The sequence below is a fragment of the Vicia villosa genome, linkage group LG7 (assembly GCF_029867415.1).
Source record: "Vicia villosa cultivar HV-30 ecotype Madison, WI linkage group LG7, Vvil1.0, whole genome shotgun sequence".
NCBI classification, from domain to species: Eukaryota; Viridiplantae; Streptophyta; class Magnoliopsida; order Fabales; family Fabaceae; genus Vicia; species Vicia villosa.
Window position 1 is genome coordinate 44,290,611 of NC_081186.1, and position 21,969 is coordinate 44,312,579.

General features: G+C 34.4%; 1 protein-coding gene across 1 annotated transcript; it reads right to left on the reverse strand.

Moving 5' to 3' along the window:
- Positions 1-4,215: 4,215 nt before the first annotated feature.
- Positions 4,216-6,311, reverse strand: LOC131617159 (ankyrin repeat-containing protein BDA1-like). The gene is made up of 2 exons (XM_058888513.1): positions 5,616-6,311; positions 4,216-5,091 (listed from the first exon to the last, which is right to left on the reverse strand). The coding sequence occupies exons 1-2, from the start codon at positions 6,273-6,275 to the stop codon at positions 4,324-4,326; spliced, it is 1,428 nt and encodes a 475-aa protein (XP_058744496.1). The 5' UTR covers positions 6,276-6,311; the 3' UTR covers positions 4,216-4,323.
- Positions 6,312-21,969: the final 15,658 nt, after the last annotated feature.

Genomic DNA, 21,969 nt, shown 5'->3' on the forward strand with positions numbered 1-21,969 from the left:
TAGTTAAAGTGAACGGGAACATGCGTAACCTCTTTGCTTCCTCTGTATGTCCATCTATCTTCAGAGTGGTACTCATAGTGAGAAACCGTTGAAGATGTTTATTTGCATCTTCGTTCACCCTTCCATAAAAAGAATGCCTTTCAAGTTGATTTATCGTGCTTGGATGCAGCTGAAATTGTGCCGCATTCACCGGTTGGTTCACAATTGTCATTCGACCAGCCGGTAAATTATTTCCTCTATAATCTCCAAGAAGTCTTTCAACAGGTGGAGGTGGGTCAGCTACTATCATTTCGGGAATTGTCTCAGTATCTGAAGCAGAATTTTCCGAATTAACTGAAACTTCTTCTTCTTCTTCTTCTTCTTCTTCTTTATCTCTTCTGATCTGTTCACCTTCTGATGCTTCCAGTCTTTCTCTTTTTGCTTGACTAAGTCTAGCGTGCAACATTCTTTCTGGTTCTGCGTCAAAAGGAAAATCAGCTGAGGCCTTACCTCGCATAATCAAATTAGACAAAGATTAGTTATATAAAATAAATCAACAATAACAAGCTAAAAATAAAATTTTAGTTTACGAGCAACAAAATTTCAATCGAATTAAGATTAAAAATCTGTATTTTGGCAGTACCCGGCAACGGCGCCAAAAACTTGATCGGAAAAATAGCAAGTGTACTATTTTCACCGATGTAGTTATAATTGGCTTAACCCCAAATATCGATCTCGAGGAATACGTAGGAAATACCATTTTTTATATTGATTCAATTGAACAAAAACTTAGGTTCTTTTTAATGTAAAAGACATGCTAGGATGAGTGGTTGATTTGGCTTGCAATAACCCTGAATTCAGATCTCTTCAAGAAGTTCATGGTATCCAATTACCCTATCTTTAGGATGTTTCCCCCAAGTCCATAGAGGAACCCTTTGATCATTCAACCTAATACCTAAGTCCTTAGAGACATAGGATGAAACTAAGCCTTGATTTTATCAAGATGTAACAGGTGATTATAGGGTATCCCTAGTCCTTGGTGATATCTAGTATAATCAAATCATGCACAAACCCTAACAACTATAGTCCTGTACCTGTTAGCCTTAGATTAATCTTTACTTGACCGATAAAGAAAAAATTAAGCATAGTACATAATTTAACTGAATAATAACAAGTAATGTATTGATGAAATCAGAAATTCAGAGTTATTACAATAACCAAATCAGGACCACCCCCTAGCATTGGGGGGTTTAGCCTCTCATAATATTCAAGAAAGACACAATAAAGAATTTAGACATTACTAAAAAATAATGGTGACTTTGATCTTCAATAGTGGAAACCCTTGAATCCCTCCGTCTCCAAAACTCTTGATGAAGTTATCTTCTCTCTTGTGTGATTTTCTATCGTGTGTTGCCAAAAAGTCCTTAATTCTTCTAAAAAATTAACCTAAATAGTTTCCGAACACATCACAGCCCAGTTGAATGTCAAAAATACCCTCTTACTTCAGTTCCAAGGCAACAACCCAAGAATATGAACTTTAACGCGCCTACCAATACGGGCTGTGCCAAGCAACACGACCAGCCGTGGTCGCTTCCAGGTGAAAATCTTTCTTTTTGCACAGCACTGCTGACACGGGCCGTGCCAAGCAACACGGCCACCTGTGTCAGCCCCCTGGTTTTTTGTATGAGAGACTTCAATCTTCTAGCACGGGCCGTGTCAGGAGACACAGGCCATGTTGGAGTCCAGTTTTTCCTTTTTTCAACTTCCGACCTCTCCCATCTTCATTCATCATTGCGTCCGTGCCTTAGAGCATCAACCAAACCTGAAACATGAACAAAACTAACAAAACGGCATCAAAAGTATCTAGTTAACTTCAATTTAAACATAAAGCAAAGAAAATATAAAAGCAAACAAATTTGAGATAATTAAACAAAAACAATCAAACTAAGATCAAAGTGTTACCGAATTGACAGATTTAAACCGAATACATGACGGAAATTAGATAGAAATGGTGACCAATCACCTAACATGGGAAATGAGCAGGTACTCAAGTATAGCTGTGGAAGTTTGTAGCTTCATCGAGTCCAGTTAGTGTGTCGCTCTGATACGTAGCACTCAGGGGGGGTCGTTTATATCGTTATTTCTATGTTGTCGATGTTTTTAGTTGTTGTTATTATAACCGTTGAATCCAAGTTGAATAATATGAAGTACTTATTATACTTCCAAGTTGTTTGAGTTGAGATAAGCTGATAGTTGACTGTTAATTCGAATGCTATGTATCATTTTTGAATGAAATACAAGTTGAAGTTTTAAGTTGATATGTGACACTCTCAATGTGTTGTTTGAAATTTTAAAATCCTCTGATATTTCTCGAATTATATATTTGGGTAGAATTTGGGGTGTTACATGAAACACATGGAGCATTTTAATTAAATTGTAACACAATGTACTCTAACAAAGTGTAGAAATTTTCATATATATTTTTTAATATTAAAAACAATTTGATTCGGTATTATTATTTTCAACCAGAAATGTAAAATAAAATGGATGTGCAATAATATACATATCTAATTTTGATTATCTTGGATTAAAATAATTCGATATCAATCAATATCAGTTACTATTGTTTTGATACCAATTATGAGAAAAACTTCATTGATTATGATTTTCTCCATACTCTTATATGAATAAGAAAAAATATGTGGATCAATTACGAAAATTTTCGTTCGGTTCTTGAGTTCTTGATTTAAATTCTTCACTTCTCTCTTCATTCTATTTAACACTTGAAATATAAATTTCGGTTGCCATTATTTGCAATACTTATAAGATTATTAGAAAAATTAAGTTAACTCAAATGGATCGAGGCTAAAATCGGAAACAGAATCACTTTTCTTATAAGTATTTCAAACACTCTCAAATATGTCTTTGAGTTGGAACGCATGAATATCCAGGATAATTCAGTATTTTATCGAATTTGCGCAAAACAGACGAAAACACAAATGTAGTGAAGAGTGTCTGGAATTTGATGTGAAAAAAATAAGTTTTTCTCATGTTTTTTTTCTGAATCCGGAATGCTCAATTTATAAGCCAAAGTGGCGTTGTTTCACAAGATTGCGACCCTTGATGAAACACATACTTTAAACAACATTTTTACCAAATCTTACATTGTTTCGCCTACGGTAACACTTTTACCAACTGGCACACGGTTACGCCTACAACAACATTTTTCAAAGATTGTACTCTTTCGCATTCTGCCACACTTCACGAAGTGTTGCCTAATTCTTCACGAAGTGTTTCCTATTTTCAATATTTAAAATAGGGTTAAATAAGTTCTTGGTCCTTATAAATATCTTAAATTTTATTTTTAATCCCTATTAAAAATTGACATATCTTAGTCTACAAAATTTTATGCATGCAGTTTTAGTCCCGACTATTTTCTAACTTTTTGAAAATTATTTAATTACACTTTAACTTTTAAGTTTTTGAATAAATTTGTTCATACATGTTTAGGATACTGTAAAATATTTATCTATCATACTTTAGAATTTTTTTAAAATGAGAAGGATTAAATATGAATATATTAAATTTCAAAAAATAATGAAAAATCTCAACTTAGAAATCAAATTTTGAGTTTTTTTTTTCAAGAAAATTTTTAAAACGTTCCAAAAATATCTGCAAAATAATCATTCAAAAAATGCTCACTAGTTTAAGAATTGGGACTAAAACTACGTGTATAATAATTTTGTAGGATCAAGTTATTTTTTTTATACTGACCAAAAATAAAATTGTATATTTTATAGAGATCAAAAATATATTTAACTGTTCAAAATATAAATTTCACATGTTTTTTTCTTGCCATTTTGTAACACATTAATGGTGATTAATTGTTATTAATTTTTAATAATTTACAACATTGTTATTAGGTAGGAACTTCATCACCAAATATTGCCTTAGGTACTTAGGAAAAAAAACCCCTTTTATTGTTTTAAGAAATGACTTAAACAAAAAGAAACGCTCGCACAAAATACAGCTAAAAATTTTTCCATATTCTTTAAGGCAACAATTTTCACAATAACGACAACAATTTTAAATATTGTCGTAGAGGAAAAATGTTTAGTGCACATATAACAAAATATAACTAAATGTGACCTACAAATTATAATAACCAATCTCATAAAAAAAATATGACTAAAGATAACTTATGTATTATAACAATCAATTACATATTAAATATATCGGGACCACATGGATTTCATACTTGTACACATACATTTGTTCATAATTTTCTAAGATTGAACCAAATAATATATTGAAAACTTCAAATAGACAATGAAACTATATTGTCTAAACACGGGTTTCAGAGGTTTGACTTTGAGTTGCTCTCATGCAGGTTTGACTTTGAGTTGCTCTCATGCAGGTTTGACTTTGAGTTGCTCTCATGCATTTGTAACAAGAGATTATTCTCTTTTTTATAATAATAAGGTCCCCAAAGAAATAAAACATAAAACCCGCCAATAAAAAAATTGAATACATAGGGATGCTGAGAATAATAGTGTTGGTATGAGTAGGAGATATTGCTGGCATAGCAATTAGATAGCAAAGAGTAAAAAAAGTGACCGGAGCTAACACGAGGGGCCTTAGTACTCCCCCTGGGGTCATAATTACTATTGCTACAATTGATAAAGAAAAGGAAAGCATATTCGCTAATGAAAAACCCATGAAACTAGTTTTTGACAAGATCGATTTCCCAGCATTTCCTCGGGTAGAATAATACATATCTCCAGACTTGATTTTCATATTGTTGTCATCACTTGCACTAACCTGGAAAACTCCACCCGGAGGATTCACTGTTGATTCATAGGTTACAGTTGCAACAAGAGTTGCAATTATCAACCAAGTGTTACGCTGTTCCTCTGTTATATCACTTCTAATTCTACTTATCCAAGTCATGGCATCAAGAATGCCGACCTTAGTCATTATTGAGAGACGTTTTTCTTTAGCACTTGTTAATATTTTCTTCATCTCTGGAGTACTTGCTAAATCAATTGCTTTTTTCTTGTCGGAGTTCATTCCATCAAAGCTCATTCCAGTGTTTGCCAGATATTCAAGAGACTGTGCTACCAAATAATTATAATTGAATAATACAACTTGTTAGAGATTGTTCATGTTACAACTACTTTTCCATCCCATATTAATTATCACATATATTTTTTTTAAAATATTTTAAAAGTAAGGGACACTTTGTTTTTTGAATGTAACATTCTTTGTTTTAAATTGAACTCTTCATACCCAGTTCTAACATTCAACCACACTATTGCTAATGTGGTGTCCTCCACCATGAATCAAACTGCAGTTATAGTGTATTTTAAAAACCAGTGGACAATTTTATAAAAAAATGCTCAAACAATTTTAAACCTGCATTGTACTAATTTTTAAGTAAACATATTAAAAAATATAGTATGAATAAAAAAAGTATTATAATTAAAATAATAGAATTTTTATAATAAATATTATAAAAAATATTAATTATTAATTAAAAAACATACTCAAATAATATATTTTTAGTCACATTACAAAAGGATTTTTTAACCCGTTACATATATGAAGGAGACATGTGAATTTAATCAAGAGAATACCTTTGGTTCACTACTAAGGGCTGAAATGTGCAAAGCAGTGTTGCCATTGTAGTCTTTCAGATTCAGTATTTCCCATTTCAGCTTTTTAGCACCTCTTCCACAATTTTCTTGGAGCCACGTAAGAAGAAATTCAAGGGCCTTATATTGTTTCATCCTGGCAGCAATATGCAATGCAGATTCACCTTTCACAGTTACATCTTTAATGGAATCCGGACAAACAGTGAGGAATTTAGCTAAAAGTTCAACCTCCCCTAATTTACTTGCTAAATGAAGTGGAGTCAAGCCTTCTCTTGCTTTAACTCTAACAAGATCTTTATTGATACCAACCAAGTAAGACACCATCTCCATTTGGCTGTTATCCCTAAGAAGAGAAGCGGGGATCATTTCCCTAACAACATCAGTATTGTGGAGCATAGCAAAATGAATGGGAGTGTAACCTTCCAAATTTAGCTTCGTAGCAAATGAAGGTTTCAAATTCATAATTTCAATGGCATATTCGAGATGACCCATCAAGGCAGCGATATGCAAAGGAGTTTGTACAAATTGGATTTTATCTATGTTTTCCAAAATAGATGGATCCTCTTTAATTACGGCATAGACTACACCTATTCTATTTAAATAAGCTGAACCTATCACTTGGGCAAGGTTTTCTGTGTTCATGTTTGATAATATAAGTTTTGAGTGAAGTGTGAAAGATATGGGGTTCTCTGCAAATATGGTTAATAAATTTAACATGTGTGGTATTTAATAGATTTGATTTCAATATTCTTTACTTGGTTCACATGCCATGTGGTCTGCAAAAATGAATAACCAATACTTCTGCCCTAGCTAAAGTATATTTTTACATGTGTTGGTAACCCATATGCAAAAGAAAAGTATTATTAAAATAAACAGATTCTAAAATACAATGGGTTTCTTTCCTTTATTAGTGATTTAAGTAACCCATATATAAAAGAAAAGTATTATTAAAATAAACACATTCTAAAATACTATGAGTTTCTTTTCTTTATTAGTGATTTAGGTAACCCATATATAAAAGAAAAGTATTATTAAAATAAACAGATTCTAAAATACTACGGGTTTCTTTCCTTTATTAGTGATTTAGGTAGCCCATATATAAAAGAAAAGTATTATTAAAATAAACAGATTCTAAAATACTACGGGTTTCATTTCTTTATTAGTGATTTAGGTAGCCCATATATTAAAGAAAAGTATTAATAAAATAAACAGATTCTAAAATACTATAGGTTTCTTTCCTTTATTAGTGATTTAGGTAGCCAATATATAAAAGAAAAGTATTATTGAAATCAACAGATTCTAAAATACTACGGGTTTCTTTCCTTTATTAGTGATTTAGGTAACCCATATATAAAAGAAAAGTATTATTAAAATAAACAGATTCTAAAATACTACATGTTTCTTTCCTTTATTAGTGATTTAATATATTAAAGAAGAAATGGGCATTGCAGCTCAATTTACCTTCTTTTCTTTAACCGTGAGGGAGAGAGAGGTTTTTGAGAAATTAATTCAAAGTAGCTTGAAGTGAAAATTGTGAATAAGTTGCACTTGACGTCGTTGGATCTGAAAAATAACTATTAACATGCATGATAAAGAAACGTCCAAAATAGCCTATAAATTTTTTGCTATATGTACACTGAAAATCAAACAAATTACACCTACACCGTATAGAATATAACATGTGCATGACTTGATGTGTGTGTCATGAAAAGTAAAAATAATTATTAAACATTTTAATAAAACAAAACCGTATAGAAATATGGTGTAAGTGTCATTTATAGTGTAAACATGTCATTTCTGATAAATTGTATACTTAGTTAATCTTTGAAAAAGTGGCTTATATTGATAGGATGCTAAATCTAGAACCCTAACAAAACTACTAAAAGCTATAAATCCTACACTAGAAAGATAAACTAATTAAAAAGATAAACTTCATTGATTTCTTTTGATACTCCAAATGTGTCAAAGACACTACATTATATAATACTCTTAAGGGATGATACACCTAAAAGCTCAACAACTATTAAAAGTCCAACTATAACTATATTCCAATAATAATATTAATAACTACTATTATAAACTAGAACTATATTATACGCCTATATCATTGCCGCCGAATTTACTTAAACCTTGTCCTCAAGGTTCAGAAAACAAATTTTATAGATTATTTTAATATGAGAGGGACAACTTCATAATTGCGGTAGCAGGTGTCGTACCCCAAAATTTGCCCACACTTTTCAAAAATTCGAAGCTATTTCAAAAATTGAGTTTTATAAAAATTTAGGGTTAATTTACATTGATATCCTATTTTTATAAATATTTGATTTAAAGTCTATTTAAAATATAACCGTTTACTCTTAAATTGTTATATTTTAATAAATAGAAATATGTTTGCCTATGCTTCATATACCTTCCATTGGCTTTTCATTTCAAACAAATAACATAGCCCAATTGGTAAGAAGGTAAGGCTTGTAGATTGAAAGATCAAAAGGAACAAGGAGATTTTTTTCTATTTTATTTGATTTAATTTCTATTTTCATATTTTCAAAAAATATCAAAAAATTTGTAGGTTTGTGATCTTATTTTATTCGATTTATAATCAGGTTTTTATTTGATTTATATATTTTTTGATTTTATTTTAATCACTTTTCTATTTTCTCCATTTGTTTTCTTAACCGGAACATTGCAGTGGTTTATGAACAGGTTTCCTATGGATTGGCCAAGTAGATGGAGCTTTACCCCTTGACCTCAAGGGGTATCCCAATTGTTTTTTTTGGGCAAAAACTATTTGGTTTTTGGGCAAATCAAGATTATTCGTATTTGGCCAAAAACCTTTTGGTATTTGGTCAAATCAAGGCTATTCGTAATTTTGACCATAATTCAACTTTTTCTTATATCGAGGGGCACCACATTTAGGACACTCATTCAACACTGCATACTCGTTTCGAAACAAAACGCAATCGTTTGGACATGCATGTATCTTATCATAGCTCATGCCAATAGAGGACAACATCTTTTTGGCTTCATACGTTCGATTGGGAAGAACATTATCCTCTGGTAGCATATCTTTCATAAGGGCTAATAACTCTGTGAAACTTTTATCCGACCATCCATTGTCCGCCTTTAAGTTGTACAACTTTAACACCGCAGACAATCTTGTGAATTTTGAACAACCATCATACAACGGTTTCTCTGCATCGCTTACCAACCTCTCAAACATTTTGGGACAATCCTCAAGATCTTCTTCAAGCGCTTCTGCAATCTCTTCGACTCGATCGCAATCGTATGTGTCTGTGCAATCGTCGTTTGAAGCATACTTTCTATTACACCTCGACTCAGCATTCCCGTTACTTTTCTCACCATGCATTGTCCAACATGTATAACTTCTATCAATTCCAAACCGTAGTAAATGGGATGCCAACTGATTCCCGTCAAACTTACCCCCATAACAGCAACCCAAGCAAGGACACGGCATTCGAAGCGGGTCTTCGGAGTGCGCACCCGCAAACTCAACGAATTCCCATACCCCTTTCTCGTACTCTTTCGATAATCGGTTTGATTTCATCCATGTCTTATACATGTCTTAATTACGCTAAACAAATGCTTCTTGGTTTCTCTATCAGGTACTAAGGAATTCTGTCAAGATAATAAATAGTGTGAATACAAGATTACACTCAAAGATGTTTTTGATTTATGGCAAACTCAAATGAGCATTCAAACAACAAGGCGGAAGCAGAAAACTCAAAGAAAAGCAAGCATTGATCACTCATGACAAATACAGGTTGATCTATTATACTTTAGGTCGACTCAACACAAGCAGATCAAGAAGAATGCAGAAAACCAGCAGTTAGGTCGACCTACTGTCAACCCAGGACGACCTAAAATGGAGAAAAATCCACATACTTCTGCTAGGTCGACTCACACATCATCCAGGTCGACCTAAATTGATGAAATTTACATACCAGTCTGCTAGGTCGACCTACACAACGACTAGGTCGACCTAATCTGTGAAAATATCCCCAGAATGCATTTTGAGAGGATTTTGGTCGACCTACTCCTTAAACAGGTCGACCTAACTGGGAGCAAAATTCTGCAAGCACTGCTAGGTCAACCTAAGCTCTACAAGAGGTCGACCTAACTGATCAAGAATGCCAAAAATTCTGTTTTTCTCATCTCCAACTGCTAAGCTATCTTATATATTATCAAAGGTTCATTATTCAACACAACACCAACGACTGAAAGATACACAAACGCTTCTCATCTTCGTTCTTCATCATCTCCAACACAATTACACATAATCATTCTTGCGTTGCGGGTTAGTGATGAGTTCGATAACGTCCATGGAACGGAATTGAAGATTCCTAGTGGGTGAAGGTTTGTGGGGTTTGTTGGTGAATAAAATCTGCGGGTTTTGTCCTCCACGACGGGTGGTTCTTGGGGGTTTTTATCAAGAGGCGTTCATTTAGGATTCGGCTGAGTGTAACGATTGAGGAACGGGGAGTTCAAGGAATCAAGACACTGCAGAAGGGAATCAAAGTGAAGCTCTTGGATAACCTTGATCTTGCTCAAGATTAAGGGGGAAGAAGATTCAAAGGATCGACATAATTGGTTTATCGTTTATCGCTTTGTTATCTTCTTTGTATATACTACTTTCAACATTAATGAAAGATTACCCAATTTCAATTTGGAATTGGGGGCAGACGTAGTCGTAGCGAGGACGATCGACGAACTGCCTAAACAAATATCGTGTTCTTGTCGTTTTTACCTTTTCATTTACTTTCTATTCATATTTGGTTATAATAGCAAATTGATCAACGATTCGAGTGTTAAGATTGTGAATTAAGTACTTACATAAACATCACAATCCACCACACATTGAATTACCTTCAATTTGATCATTATCACCAAGTGTTTGTATATTTGTTTCTATCACTCTTACTGCATTGCAAACATTGTCCATCATACAAAATGTTAATCTGATTTTCAATAAGAGAAACGCTTTGATTCTGCAACATATACTCTTATCATTCAACTCAAGTCTTTGACTGGTTTTTAAACACATATATAATCGTTTCGATAGTGGTTCGGAATAGACGCGAGTCGATTCAGAATCACTTCCGCTGAAAAGTCGTTTAAATCCGTAAAACTGTGAACGATCTATTCACCCCCCCTCTAGATCCTAAGGCCAGCGTCTAACAAGTGGCATCAAGAGCTCTGGTTTATTCCGTGCTACGTGAAACACTTATTGGAAAGATGGCTTCTGGACCTAAAGGGGCTCATAATAGAGCTCCAGTTTTCAACGGTGAAAACTATGGCTATTGGAAGGATTGTATGTGTGTCCACATCAATGCAATTGATAGGAACATCTGGACAGCTATTGTCAATGGTCCCTTTCAGATCACCATGACAAATGCAGCTGGTGCAGTTGTTCCAAAACCAGAAAATACTTGGGATGCTGAAGATGAAAAGAGATATGCATACGATTGGAAAGCGAGAAACATTCTAATCTCAGCTCTAGGAGTTGATGAATACTATCACGTTTCCCATTGTAGATCAGCTAAAGCTATGTGGGACACATTGCAAGTTGCCCACGAGGGAACGGATGATGTCAAACTAGCTAGGATCAATACGTTAACTCAAGAGTTCGAACTCTTCCACATGGAAGATGGTGAATCCATCGAAAACATGCAGAAGAGATTCGTTCATCTGAAAAATCGGTTAAATTCACTTGATAGACCTGTTTCCAATGCAGTTGCTACTAACAAAATCTTAAGATGCTTGAACAGGGAATGGCAACCCAAAGTTACAGCAATAAAGGAAGCAAATGATCTAAACACTTTAGACATCACAACTCTATTTGGTAAACTAGAGGAACATGAACAACACCTTAAATGCCTTGACATGCATGAGAAAAGGACAAAGAAAGAAAAGAACATGGAGAAAGAGGTAGAGAAGAAGTCAATAGCTCTAAAAGCTTCGAGCTCCAAGACCTCAAAACGAGAGCCAAAGGATAGTGACACAAGTGATGACGAAGACTCCGATGATGAGGAAATGGGACTGTTTGTGCGAAGATACAACAAATATCTAAAGAAAAATGGAGCAAAACATTCCGACAAAGGCTTGATCAACTATAGAAAGCAATCAAACATGTTCAAATAAGATGACGACAACAAAGGAAAGATCAAAGGTCTTTGCTTCAATTGTGGGAAAGCCGGTCACTACAAACCGGATTGTCCATACCTTAAGAAAGAAAAGGAGAAGAACCAAAGCAAAGGTCATAACAAATCTAAAAGAGCTTACATAGCATGGGAAAGTGATTCATCTAGTGAAAGCTCATCAAGCGATGAAGAAGAATCAGCAAACCTATGTTTCATGGCTCATCAAAACAAGAAAAAGAAAGATGTAAGTCATCTTAAACCTGAACTCGTAGATAAGGTATCTCATTCTCAACTAAAACTTGCTTTTGAAGAATTACATAGAGATGCAATTAAAGCTTTCAAACTTTTGGCCTCAAATAAGAAAATATTTTCATATCTTGAATCAAAAGTTGAGAAAACCGAAAAGGATATGGAAGCTTTAAAACAATCTATGCTAGACATTCAAAAGGACAAAGTTGAAATAGATCCTACATCATGGTTTGGTTATGAGACATGTCACATTTGGCAAAAAGAAGTAAGAGATCTAAAAGCCAAGTTAGACAAGGCTCTACAACCAAAAGTGACTTTTGCGGTTGATCCAAACAAGTTCAAAAGATCGTATACTCCTTTATATAGCAAATACACTTTTGTACCAAAAATATCAACTAGCAAAACTCCATATTCTCATCATATTACCTGTCATTATTGTTGCAAAAAGGGACATACCATTGAAAAATGCAAATTTAGGAGAATTTTAGTTCCTAAAGGAGTATTTCAATGGTTGCCTAAGTGCAACAAATTGTGTACTCACTACCAAGGACCCAATGAAAATTGGGGACCCCCCTCTTTAAATTAATCTTGCAGGAAAAGTGTCTTGACATTGCCGAAAGGTTGTGGTTCCTTGATAGCGGATGTTCAAGACACATGACTGGAGACCTATCTCTTTTCGTTGAGTTTCAAGCAAAGAAAAAGGGGTATGTCACCTATGGAGATAACAATCGGGGAGCCATACTTGGTAAAGGAAGTGTAGGTAACCCTTCTACCACTACTATAACTGATGTGCTGCTAGTAGAAGGTCTTAAACATAATCTTTTAAGTATAAGTCAATTGTGTGACAAAGAATTTAAAGTAATGTTTACAAATTCTGGCTGCACAATAGAACATACTAAGAAAAGAGACATTATGTTTAAGGGCTTAAGAGTAAACAACATCTACATGCTAAACATGGATGAGGTATCTAAGTCTAGTACCAAGTGTCTAGTTGCTCTAGGCGATGACTCATGGCTGTGGCATAGACGTCTCGCCCACATAAATTTTGACTTACTTAATAAAGTTGTCTCAAAAGATTTAGTAATCGGCTTACCTAAAATGAAGTTTTCAAAAGATCATCTATGTGATGCTTGTCAAAAGGGAAAGCAAACAAAAATCTCTTTTAAATCAAAGAACGTGGTTTCAACATCACGCCCTCTTGAACTACTTCACATGGATCTCTTTGGCCCTTCAAGGACTAAAAGCATAGGTGGAAACACCTATGGTTTTGTCATTGTCGATGATTACTCGAGATTTTGTTGGACAATCTTTCTACCTAGTAAGGATCAAACTTTTCCAGCTTTCACACAATTTGCAAGATTATGTCAAAACAAAATAAACAACAAAATAGTTGCAATTCGAAGTGATCACGGTGGAGAGTTTGAAAACATTCTTTTTGAAAAATACTGTGATAAACATGGAATTGAGCATAACTTTTCAGCTCCTAGAACACCTCAACAAAATGGAGTAGTTGAACGTAAAAATCGGGTTCTAGAGGAGCTGGCAAGAACAATGCTGAATGAGGGTAATCTACCAAAGTATTTCTGGGCTGACGCGATTAGTACAGCATGTTATGTTTTGAATAGGATAACAATACGTCCTATACTGAACAAAACTCCCTATGAATTACTAAAAGGTAGAAAACCAAATGTATCTCATCTCCATGTATTCGGTTGCAAGTGTTTTGTTTTGAACAATGGTAAGGATAATCTTGGCAAATTCGATGCTAAAGCTGATGAGGGCATATTCCTTGGTTACTCACAATCTAGCAAAGCATATCGAATATATAATAAGAGATTACTTATAGTAGAAGAGTCAGTACACGTTTCTTTTGATGAATCTTATGCAAAATATGTCGAGAAAGGTCTTTCATTTAATGGTGCAGGTCCATCCACTGAAGACATTGTCAAGGATAAGGAAGATGAGGATGAAAGTATTGTAAAGAAAGATGCTGAGAGAGAGAAAGATGAGTCTCACAATGAAAATGAAAAAGAAAGCATCTCAAACAATGAAGAACTTCCCAAGTCCTGGACAAACGTGAAAGACCATCCAATTGACAATATAATAGGAGACATCTCAAGGGGCGTTACAACACGCTCAAAGATAAGTAACTTCTGTCATCATTTTGCTTTTGTTTCACAAGTTGAGCCGAAAAACGCTAAGGATGCATTACTTGATGAGCATTGGCTAATGGCCATGCAAGAAGAATTAAACCAATTTAAACGGAATGATGTTTGGGACTTAGTCCCTCATCCGGGAGATCATCAAGTAATAGGCACTAGATGGGTTTTTCGTAACAAACTTGATGAAAACGGCGTTATTACTAGAAACAAAGCTAGATTAGTTGCCCAAGGTTATAATCAAGAGGAAGGTATTGATTATGAAGAGACATACGCTCCTGTAGCACGTCTCGAAGCTATTCGTCTCTTACTTGCTTATGCTTGTTCTAAAGACTTCAAACTATTCCAAATGGATGTTAAAAGTGCCTTTCTAAATGGCTATATAAATGAAGAAGTCTATGTTGCTCAGCCACCCGGCTTTGAGAATTACATGTACCCAACTCATGTCTATAAGCTGAAACGTGCTCTATACGGTCTTAAACAAGCCCCTCGGGCTTGGTACGAACGTTTGAGCAAGTTTCTCCTTAGTCAAGGGTACTCTAGGGGTAAAGTTGACACTACTCTCTTTATTAAAAGAAAAGATAAAGATATTCTCTTAGTCCAAATTTATGTAGATGACATTATATTTGGGTCGACTAATGCAAAACATGTCAAAGATTTTTCTAAGCTTATGCAGAGTGAATTTGAGATGAGTCTCATGGGTGAGCTAAATTTCTTCCTTGGCCTACAAATCAAGCAACTCAGTCATGGAACGTTTGTGAATCAAACTAAATACTGTACGGAGCTGCTCAAAAGATTTGGAATGAGTGAAGCAAAAGAAATTGACACACCTATGGCAACAAATACTAATCTAGACAAAGATGAGAAAGGTAAAGAGGTTGACGTAAAATTATACCGAGGTATGATAGGTTCACTATTGTATCTTACTGCCTCAAGACCAGACATCATGTTTAGTGTGTGTATGTGTGCAAGATATCAATCTTGTCCAAAAGAATCTCACTTGAAAGCCGTCAAAAGAATTCTGTGATACTTACGTGGAACTACTACATATGGCCTATGGTATCCAAAGGGAAATGAGTGTCATTTGGCAGGATTCTCTGATTCAGATTTTGCTGGCTGCAAATCCGATAGAAAAAGCACCAGTGGAACGTGTCATCTATTCTCAAATTCATTGATAAGTTGGCATAGCAAGAAACAAGTATCGGTTGCATTATCTACTGCTGAGGTAGAATATGTAGCTGCTGGAAGCTGTTGTGCACAAATATTATGGCTCAAGCAACAACTTCTTGACTTTGGTATTAAGCTTGATCGCATACCTATCATGTGCGATAACACAAGTGCCATAAACTTGAGTAAAAATCCTGTCTTACACTCACGTACCAAGCATATTGAAATAAGACATCACTTTCTACGAGATCATGTAGAAAAAGGAGACGTTACATTTGAACATGTAGAAAGCAAGAAGTAACTAGCTGACATATTCACCAAACCTCTAGCAACGGAGCAATACTTCAACATTCGTAGGGAATTAGGGATACTCGATATCTCTAATTTGGGCTAATTACTTTTGTTCTCTCTTAATATTCTTCCTTTACTTTATATATATATATATGTTCTCTCTTGCTAACATTTTTCTTAGCGTAAAGGTAGTTCATCATCTAGCCAGGCGTCATTCCACATTGATTAAAGGCTGCCATTAAAGTTGAGAAAGCGGTAACGTTATTGTTGTTCACTTCCAAAAATATTATTGATACTATAATATGCTATCAATTAACATGCTTATAGTGACTTCATACATATATCGCTCTTGCTCATCTGACTCTCATGCTATAACTGACTACCTTTTTATGAATGCTAGAATTTTATCTATGGTTCTCTCGTTACTCTTCTATTTTCGTTGTATCTCTTTTTGATGTTGACAAAGGGGGAGATAGATGCTGAGTGTACGGGGGAGCTGTGTTGAGAGATTGACTTGTTGAGAGATAGATGCTGGATGTACGGGGGAGCTTTGTTGAGTCTTTATCACTTACCACCAAAGCTTCGACTAATGGTTTGCCATCATCAAAAAGGGGGAGCATGTGAATACAAGATTACACTCAAAGATGTTTTTGATTTATGGCAAACTCAAATGAGCATTCAAACAACAAGGCGGAAGCAGAAAACTCAAAGAAAAGCAAGCATTGATCACTCATGACAAGTACAGGTTGATCTATTATACTTTAGGTCGACTCAACACAAGCAGATCAAGAAGAATGCAGAAAACCAGCAGTTAGGTCGACCTACTGTCAACCCAGGTCGACCTAAAATGGAGAAAAATCCACATACTTCTGCTAGGTCGACTCACACATCATCCAGGTCGACCTAAATTGATGAAATTTACATACCAGTCTGCTAGGTCGACCTACACAACGACTAGGTCGACCTAATCTGTGAAAATGTCCCCAGAATGCATTTTGAGAGGATTCTGGTCGACCTACTCCTTAAACAGGTCGACCTAACTGGGAGCAAAATTCTGCAAGCACTGCTAGGTCGACCTAAGCTCTACAAGAGGTCGACCTAACTGATCAAGAATGCCAAAAATTCTGTTTTTCTCATCTCCAACTGCTAAGCTATCTTATATATTATCAAAGGTTCATTATTCAACACAACACCAACGACTGAAAGATACACAAACGCTTCTCATCTTCGTTCTTCATCATCTCCAACACAATTACACATAATCATTCTTGCGTTGCGGGTTAGTGATGAGTTCGATAACGTCCATGGAACGGAATTGAAGATTCCTAGTGGGTGAAGGTTTGTGGGGTTTGTTGGTGAATAAAATCTGCGGGTTTTGTCCTCCACGACGGGTGGTTCTTGGGGGTTTTTATCAAGAGGCGTTCATTGAGGATTCGGCTGAGTGTAACGATTGAGGAACGGGGAGTTCAAGGAATCAAGACACTGCAGAAGGGAATTAAAGTGAAGCTCTTGGATAACCTTGATCTTGCTCAAGATTAAGGAGGAAGAAGATTCAAAGGATCAACATAATTGGTTTATCGTTTATCGCTTTGTTATCTTCTTTGTATATACTACTTTCAACATTAATGAAAGATTACCCAATTTCAATTTGGAATTGGGGGCAGACGTAGTCGTAGCGAGGACGATCGACGAACTGCCTAAACAAATATCGTGTTCTTGTCGTTTTTACCTTTTCATTTACTTTCTGTTCATATTTGGTTATAATAGCAAATTGATCAACGATTCGAGTGTTAAGATTGTGAATTAAGTACTTACATAAACATCACAATCCACCACACATTGAATTACCTTCAATTTGATCATTATCACCAAGTGTTTGTATATTTGTTTCTATCACTCTTACTGCATTGCAAACATTGTCCATCATACAAAAAGTTAATCTGATTTTCAATAAGAGAAACGCTTTGATTCTGCAACATATACTCTTATCATTCAACTCAAGTCTTTGACTGGTTTTTAAACACATATATAATCGTTTCGATAGTGGTTCGGAATAGACGCGAGTCGATTCAGAATCACTTCTGCTGAAAAGTCGTTTAAATCCGTAAAACTGTGAACGATCTATTCACCCCCCCTCTAGATCCTAAGGCCAGCGTCTAACAAATAGCTATCATCATTATGTTTTGATCAGAATACCTAATGAGATCCTATAAAGTGTGAATAATAGAATACCTAATCAGAATACCTAATCAGAATACCCGATTTCTTAAAGAAGACATTACCTTATTTCAAGGTAATATAAGTCCACAAACCAAAAAATGGACTGAGAGACACTAAATTGAAATTAAATAGAACCATAAACAATAAACTACAAGCAGAAAACAACAAACTATAAGCAAGAAGAAAGGGATAGTAACCTGAGTTAGACTTGATGTGGGAGACGGGTAGGTTTGAATCGGCGTTGTACAAGTAGAAACCAGAGGATTCAAAGTAATTGTAAAATTAAACACACACGATGCAGTTAAATACACCACTACTAACAAATACATCACTACACACGAAACAATAGTAGATTAGCATAGCAAAGGCAAACACAAAAACTAGGGGAAATTCTAACATGGCAAATTCAACTAGATTTCTTTGCAAATATCCTTCTTAAGATCTTTAGAACTTTTAAAGTGTGAATAATAGAAATAAATCTTGTCAAACCACTCAAGTCTTGAAATATAATGTTATGCAACTATAGTACAAAAATATACTACTGTGAATAAGCAACACTTAAGCAATACCTAATGAGATCCAAAAAACTGGTTGAGAGACACTAAATTGAAATTAAATAGAACCATAAACAATAAACTATAAGCAGAAAACAACAAACTATGAGCAAGAAGAAAGAGCTAGTAACCTGAGTTGGACTTGATGTGGGAGACAGGGTAGGTTTGAATCGGCGTTGTACAAGTAGAAACCAGAGCCTTCAAAGTAACTGTAAAATTAAACACACACGATGCAGTTAAATACACCACTACTAACACAATATCAAAAAAACCCCAATCTAAATTGAACATATTAAAGTTAGTTTCTATACTGCAAAATTCATCATAATACCAGTAATTGGATAAAGAAATTTACTAATAAGCCAGATTCAACAATTTAGGAATTTACTGAATAAACTATTTAGGAACTCCTAACATTTGCAACACAAAAGTAAAACAATAAGGGAGACCACATGTACCTATATCAAATGGTTAAAACCAATGAAACCAGTATGACACATCCAAGGCAGATAAGTTGGTAACTATTGTTTTTCACTTCTAACTCTTCTTTTTTATTGATATTCAACTCTACTTGTTTGTGATATTTTTCTTTTTGGTAAACTTTTTAATTAAATTATTTACTTTTGATAACTTCAGCAGAATGAATGCATAAAGAAAGTTAAGATTATATCCCTTTCTTTTGTATATCTCTCAACTCTCAAGTATATTCCAAGTTAATATGACAACTCATCATTTAAAATTATCTAACAAATTCTACAAGAGCATATTATGAATTAGAAAAGTAAAGTCCACATAGAATAAGTAAAAACACTGGCTGCTTAATATATGCTTTGGTGGGTTTTATATTTCTCCTTTATTTCTTTTATATATTTTCTACTGCAAATGTGACAAGTAATAGAAGCTTATTTTTCTACTGCAAATTAAATGTGACAAATAACAATCATCCGTATCAGAAAGCAACAATGTGCAGTTCAAATTTCGCAACACTATAGCTCTGTACCATTGCTATTTGACAAACCCTAACGCCAATTGCAATGACTGATAAAACCTTTGCTGATTAAACAAACCCTAATGCCAATTGCAATGACTGTATTCAAAATCAAAGCCGAGCATATATAAAACCCAACTATGCAGAATCAAAATCAAAGATACCTGATGTGAAAATCAAAATTGATTCGAACTCAGCTATGCAGAATGGGAAGATATGGGTTGCAGAGTGGGAAGAATGGGAAGATATGGGAAGATACGGTGGCGAACAAGATTTGTTATCTTCGCGTGTGAACTTTGTTGCTGAGCTACGGTGGCAAAGAGAAGAAGATGATTGTAGGATGAATGTGGTTGCAGTGAAGAGAAGGAGATGAACGTAGGGCTCTACGGTGGCGATTTCGCGTGAGAACAGTAGCAGAGCAAAGGGAGATATGGGTTTCGTTAGCTTAGAGAAGAACAGTACTGAAGGCAAATAGCGTGTTTTGTTAATTTTGTTTTAGAAAGCGCTTTCGTACCCCCCCCCCCTTTACCGACGCTTTTTGAAAGCGCTCTCTTACCCCCCCCCTTTACCAGCGCTTTTTGAAAGCGCTCTTGTACCCCCACCCTTTACCAGCGCTTTCTAGAAAGCGCTCTCGTACCCCCACCATTTACCAGCGCTTTTTTCCCTTGTTTATTTTTTGTTTTTAGCGAAATCTATAAGAGTGCTTTTTCCTAAAAGCGCTCTCGTAGGGGTGCTGCTAAAGATTATATTTGTTGTAGTGATTCTTATTATTATTACCCTATTTGTGCAGGTAATTCCTTTGGCCAAAGGGGAGCAGATGTAAATTCTATTTCCCATCACTCCATTGTCTTTTCTAATCACTTGCCACTTCCTTGATAACCTTGGAAAAATCTCTATTTTTTAGCCATAAACCCTATTTTAGGAAAACCTTAAAATCAACAAAAAATATAGTAATTAGGTTTTATTAATTTAACTTTGATTTAATTTTAGGTTTATAATTAACTTAGTCATTAGGTTTCATTAATTTAACTTTGATTTAATTTTAGGATTATGATTAACTTAGTAATTAGGTTTTATTAATTTAACTTTGATTTAATTTTAGGTTTATAATTAATTTAGTAATAACCTTTAGACTTAGGTTTTTATCTCACCTATTTTCAAACATCAATTTTTTTCAATTCGCGACCTTCTCTTCTCATCTCATACTCTATGATTGTCGCATGTGTGTTAATTTTTATTCATTTAATTACTTATAATTTTTATTCATTTAATTATTTATTTAATTGTTCATTTAGATTCTAGAAGGTGTATAGGTTGCCAATTTTTTGATGTAATAGTAATTAGGATCTTTAATTTCCGCACTTTAGTTTTCCGCATCCCCCAATTTTGGTTATGTAATCCCCCTCCCCGAAGCGTTGTAATAGCGTAGGACTTTATTTTTATGCTTTTATTTTCTGCACTATATAACTGTTAGATGATAATAGGATTGTATGGCAAGATTAAATCAAACTAGAATAACCCTAGTTTTCAGGATTAAATAAATCAACCACTTTTGTTAACACACGCATCTTTAGGGTAATCCTCTCTTATGTTGCCTTTCGACGAATAATAGTCAAGTCCCTCGAGCGTAGGGATACCTTAGCAAATATTACCTCCGATTTAAATCATGATAGTCCCTCCAATTTAAAGATCATTGTCATTTCGATGTTGCCTACGATATAAATAATCTCATCCCTCGACTGAATGATGATAGTTCATCCAAATGCTAAGATATACTTACTTGTTGCCTTTTATGACTATTCACATCCAATGCAAAAGACTTCCTACCCTCTTTATGGTATGGATAATCCGTATGACTATTCGATGACTTTTCGATGACCATTTACATCCAATGAAAGGACTTTCCACTAACTAATGGTGTGGACAGTCTCTTTCCCTCGACGAAGGACTTTAAGAATAAGAAAGACTTTACACTTAGGGTAGGTAGTTCTCAATTGCTTGCTCAATTCAAAACATTTCAAATTACTTCATAGACCTCCTTTTTCAAAAATAAATTTCAAAGACTACACTTTGTATACATCCGTACGAAGATCATTACAAAGTTAAAACACTGCACTTTAAAATAAGTCAAACAAAAACAAGTGAACTATGCAATTAAGAGCCCATAGGATGCTAAATCTAGAACCCTTACAAAACTACTAAAAGCTGTAAATCCTACACTAGAGGAGATAAACTAATTAAAAAGATAAACTTCATTGATTTGTTTTGATACCCCAAATGTGTCAAAGACACTACTTTATATAATACGCTTAAAGGATGATAAACCTAAAAGCGCAACAACTATTAAAAGTCCAAATACAACTATAGTCCAATAATAATGCTAATAACTAATATTCCGAAAAACACACACCTATCTAATAACTTTATCAGGGCTATAGCAACGATTAACTACACTATTTAATAACTTTATCCACCACGTATTTTCGTTGCTATATGTCTTTTTTTTTATAAATAATTATTTCCTATAATTAATTTTTTTTAATAATCAAA